Source organism: Scatophagus argus, chromosome 12 (assembly GCF_020382885.2).
Source record: "Scatophagus argus isolate fScaArg1 chromosome 12, fScaArg1.pri, whole genome shotgun sequence".
NCBI classification, from domain to species: domain Eukaryota; kingdom Metazoa; phylum Chordata; class Actinopteri; family Scatophagidae; genus Scatophagus; species Scatophagus argus.
This window is the reverse complement of record NC_058504.1, coordinates 6,486,115-6,491,510: the sequence shown is the minus strand read 5'-3', so window position 1 is coordinate 6,491,510 and position 5,396 is coordinate 6,486,115. Positions and strand designations below refer to the sequence as shown.

At 42.7% G+C, this 5,396-nt stretch overlaps 1 protein-coding gene across 2 annotated transcripts; it reads right to left on the bottom strand.

Moving 5' to 3' along the window:
- Positions 1-221: 221 nt before the first annotated feature.
- On the bottom strand, positions 222-2,947 carry LOC124067942. Of its 2 annotated transcripts, XM_046405738.1 has the most exons (6): positions 2,495-2,947; positions 2,025-2,357; positions 1,533-1,889; positions 1,309-1,431; positions 833-882; positions 222-745 (listed from the first exon to the last, which is right to left on the bottom strand). In XM_046405738.1, exons 1-6 carry the CDS (start codon positions 2,535-2,537, stop codon positions 611-613), a joined length of 1,041 nt encoding a protein of 346 aa, XP_046261694.1. In that variant the 5' UTR covers positions 2,538-2,947; the 3' UTR covers positions 222-610. The 2 variants fall into 2 exon arrangements, with proteins under 2 accessions (XP_046261694.1, XP_046261693.1); XM_046405737.1 differs by having other exon boundaries at positions 223-745; positions 2,025-2,571.
- Between the last annotated feature and the right edge of the window lie 2,449 nt (positions 2,948-5,396).

Here is a 5,396-nt window from a genome sequence, read left to right as displayed (position 1 = left end):
AAGACTATGAAGTAGCTGCTCAGCGGCAGCACAGGAAACAGCATATAAACATGCTGGCAGATGTGTTAAAACTGGTAGACCATAGAGAGTTGGACTCAAGTGAAAAACATAACAAAGAGGTCTCAATGAAATCTACAAGTCAATGAAATTATGCTGGAATAAATAACACAAGAGGAAAAAGAAAAACTAACTGGTAACAAGGGAAAAGACAAGACATGGCTTAAATACACTGAGAGAGCAAGACGCAGGTGGAACTAATTAGGGCTGGAAGAGCAATCAACAGAACAGGAAGTAGGAGCGTAGAAGAGAGGAGACTGACAAAATAAAACAGGAAGCACAGTACACAGCAGAGAACAAGAAAACAGGACTAACTGAACAAGGTGTGTCAAAATGTCAGGTCTGTTTGTTCAGATGCTGGCCAGGATATATTTAAATTTTAATTCATTTCTGATCTCAAGAATGGATGACTAAATGTGATTTCAGTTGGACTTTAATAACTTGCAGGCTTAAAAGATACACAACATGAAAAGGTTTTCATTAATTGGAAAATACATTTAGCATGTAATAACTCATTTTACACAGAGATTTTTGGCTGTGATTGACTGAACTTCTAATCCAACCCCAAAGCCTTGACAGCAGCGTAGATCCTCTCTCTCTCTGATGTGTGTGCATCCCTCGTTCCACTGCTGTCAGTTCTCATGGTGGTGAAGACGACAGCAGAATAAACCCAAGTGTCCTCAACTCTCTGAGAAAATATATGGCATGTATTGTGAGACGACAATCACAATAAATGGGTTTAAATGTAAACATTCTTGTGGAAGGTTAATCTTACCGTTAACGTCCTTAAATGCTGATTCTGCTGCCCAGCAGTGGTCACAGTGTCTGTTAACCAAACAATGAGAAACGTATGAGAACACATAAATACAGACAAGAAAAATAAATAATGATTAGCTGATTGAATTTAACTGCATTAAAGATGAACGGTTCAATGGAAACAGGATGCACTTGAGCTCAAATTTGAGTGTCATCGGGTCAAAGGGTGTGAATCCTTGTGAATACATGTTACATATTTTGTTTTTCATTTTTAATAAGTTAGCAAAAACTCAAGCAACTTGTTTCACTTTGTCATTATGGGGCATTTTGTGTAGAATTTTGAGGGAAAAAATGAATTTAATCCATTTTGTAATGAGAGTGTAACATAACAAAATGTGGAAAAAGTGAAGCGGTGTGAATACTTTCCAGATGCACTGTATATATCTTGATGTTAGCTTTGACAAAATGCTGTTTTATAGGCTGAAATTCTGTTACCTTTGCAACAACCACAAGAATTTTTCTTGATGGTAAAAATCAGGCAGGTTATAACAATCAGACTTAGAGCCAAAGCAGCACATAACAGAAGCAGAACTGTATTGTCCTCCTGCATGTTAGGGGCTGAAACAATATGAAGAAGAACAAACAATGAAAGTTAACATGATGTTACAATGCAGGGTTTGCCGAACATCTTCATGGATATTGAAATATTCAGCAGTTACCTTGAATGTCCAGTTTTGTTCCATTTCCAAATAATATCTCCCCACATGAGGCCACAGCACAGTAATAAGTCCCATCATCAGACGAGCTGACGTTCTTAGAGAAGCTGTAGACACATTTCTGTGGAGCGTGAGCCTCAGGACTCTTGTCACATCCATCACCAGAGTCTCCATGAGTGTAAATGACACTGGGATGAGATTCATCTGATCCAGCTTTGAACCAGAACAGACTGGGACCTCCTGGACATGTTTTGTCTTCAGGGTCAGAGAGGACTGAACACTTCAGAGTCACTGAGTCTCCTGGATGGACTGAATCAGATGGAGGCTCCTGAATGACAGCAGTGATATCAGGTTCTGATCCTGGGAAATACAAACATGAAATGAAACATGCTTTACTCTCCTAATGAAAACTTTAAAATACACATCAACACTTTCCTCTGAAGTCCTGCCTCCATCTGAAAATGTATGTACACTGCTGTTATAAATGGTGTTTACCTTTAATTCTCAGAAATGCTCCATTCAAAAATTTCATGTCACGTCGCAGAACTTTTACACAGTAGTAAACTCCAGTATCACTTCTCTTTGTTTCATTAATATGGAGAAGAAACGTCCCAGGCCCTTGTTTTGCTGTGATGCGAGGATTCTGATTAATAACCTCATAATCAAAAGTATATGTTCCTCCCAAGAATTCAGGTAAGCTTCCAGAAACAACCCTGATCCAGAACAAGGCTGTTGCTGTATCTTGAGCTTTCTGGCGGGTACAGGTCAGAGTCACATCATCTCCAACACCAACAGTCTTCATGTCAAAGATCACATCATCTGTGCATCCTAAAGATAACATTAAATACATCAGTGACGAACAACAGAGATGCAGTACATTCATACATATCTTGTATTAAACTGATACAAGACGATGACAACATACTTGAAATGTATATGGAAAGAATTTGATTTCATGCACTTACTTCCCACCTTGAGTGTCAGCAGTAAATAAAATATGAAGAACATCTTCTGACTGTGACAGCCGTTAAATTAGATGATATTAGAAGACGCTTCATCTTATGGTGATGATATCAAGTGGGAGGGAACAATTTCACTACAATCTGATTGGCCTCTCGTTATGATGGCCTGTCACTGTACTACCACAGTGGAAATAATATCACCCATCTTTCCGACCGAAAGGCATGAAACAACAGCACGTTTTTGTTTGATGTTTGTTGGTGGGTTTCTATAACTGACAGTGAGAGTTAACACAAAAGATGATTTGATCTGATGAACTACAAATGTAATCCAAAAATATTTTGCTCATTTTCTCTCATATTGCAAAAATATTTTGATGGACCTTTCAGACGACACTCATTCATGTGGTTACACTGTGTAGGACACACAAATCTCATTCTAAATGATGTAATTTTACCTTGTGGAGGTCATGTGTTAAAAGTCCAGTGAGTTGGATTCTGGAGGATTTAGGAATAGAAATGGAATAGAATATTTATTATTCTGTTGTCATTAGTGTAGAATCACAGTAATCAAAGGGTTACAGTAAAACACACAGTAATAGAGTAACTACTGTAAGAAAAACGGAGGAATAAACCCAGTAACTGACAATACATTGTAGAAAGTCACAAATGATCCAATGTCTGTAGCAATCATCTAAATATGAAGTGATTTGTTTTATTTTTGTGTATTTAAAAAATATGTATCCATTCATTTACCACAGTGATGCACCAAGTCAGAGGAGCCATCTTAAATAGTTTGTGAGGCAGCCAATCCAGACGCTCCACATCATCACCGATGACCCGCCCACTCTGAGGTTAGTCACATCAACAGGAAGAGCACAGCACACAGAGTTGAGTTGGGCTGTTAAACCACTGCTTTACTTCTCTGCTGAGGGCAAAAGGTAGCAGCAAAGTGATGCTCACAGTGTCAGAGGAACAGGAGCTGTTCAGGAACTGTTCAGCTGGAGGCTTTTAGAGTGTCTGAACTATATATTTTTATTTGAGGGAGGGAACCCATGTGGACTGGAGCACCTCACAGTATAATACAGTCCAGTTCAACAACACAAACTGTGGCATCAGAATGACTACACAAAACAGAGTTTTCTTCCCTCACTTTTCCAATCTGAATGGTGCACGAGAATGAAGACAAATCAGTAGACAACCTGTCTATCTACAGGGCCAAAACTACCATAACATTGTTTAGAGCAGCGCATTGTGGTTTGTAGATCACTTGCCGATCCCTTCTTGAACTGCCACCTTAACATGTTGGAGGGATTTGAGTTCCCGAATGATCCGAGAGGCTTTGTTGTCGGGAACTCAATGTCCCTGGTAGGGTCTTCCAAGGCAAACAGGTCCTATGTGACAGGTCTGACTAAGAGCGGTTCAGAAGAATCTAGTGAATAATTTAACAACAAGGACATGTACGTTGGCCAGATTGGTGTTACCGGGGCCCCACCCTGGAGCCAGGCCTGGGGTTGGGGTTCGCAGGAGAGTGCCAACAGGCATTCTCCTGCCACGGGATCCGGCCGGGCACAGCCCAAATAGGCCACGTAGGTCGGGTGAGGCCCATCACCCGTGGGAGGGTTCAGAAGGGGCTGATGCAATGTGGTTTGGGTGACAGCTGCGGCCGGGTGCCCCGGCGACCCAAACCCTCGACAAAAACTCTGGCTGTGAGGACATGGAATGTCACCTTACTGGGGGGGCTAGCTAGTGAGGAAATTGAGCTAGTGCAGGAAATTGAGCGCTACCGGCTAGAGATTGTTGGGCTCACTTCCACACGCAGGCTGGGCTCTCCGACCCAACTTCTTGAGAGAGGCTGGACTCTCTTCTATTCTGGAGTTGCCCATGGTGTGAGGCGGCAAGCTGGTGTGCGCTTGCTTATGGCCCCCCAGCTCAGCTTCCATGTGTTGGAGTTCTCTCCGGTGAACGGGAGGGTAGTTTCCCTGTGCCTTCGGGTCTCTCACTGTTGTTCTGGCCTATGGGCCAAACAGCAGTGCAGGGTACAAGGCTTTCTTGGGACAGGTGATCCAAGGTGCTCTGCCTGGGGACCCCATAGTTCTAATGGGGGACTTCAATGCCCACATGGGTGACGACAGTAACACCTGGAGGGCCGTGATTGGGAGGAACGGCCTCCCCGAGTGCTAGTGCTAGTCACAGTTTGTCCATAACAAACACCATGTTGATGCATGGAAGGAGTCAGTTGAGGTGGCTCAGGCATCTGTCTTGGATGCCTCCTGGACGCCTCCCTGGGGAGGTGTTCTGGGCATGCCCCACTGGGAGGAGGCTCCAAGGGAAGTCTGGGTATCCCTGCTCAGGCTGCCCTACTCAGCAACTGATAGAGAGAGACATGGGAGGCTGTGTGGGGTTCAAAATAGCACAGTCTTGACAGATACACACCAGACACACACTGGCAGGGAGTTCAAAAAGTCAACATCACAGGCAGGGAGTGAGCAACAATTCAAAAACCAATCAAACCGAATGAGCACATTGACCCTAAAGAAATGATTTCAGTTTGTTCAATTATAAAAAAGTCTCTTGTGTCGTCTCCCTCTTTGCAGCTTTACCCTCACTACATATCCTGTTGAAGCACATGGTCAGGTCTGTTCTGAGTAAACAGAGTCTGTGTGTGTTTCTGCTGCATGTGGCTTTGCTTGTTGTTAGCAGACATGCAGGAGGCCTACAAAGATATTTCACACACCTGCCGGTGCTGCTATGTAAGTCAGGGGGTAAAAACAACATCTTAGCAGGCTACATTTGCTTTGGAAACCTTTAATTATTGAAATAAAATGTCATGGCATGTTGTTGTTAAGAGAAAATGCTTCAGAGTGAAGAGTTTGATTGTGCTCGAAAGCATATTTGTTTGTCCTGA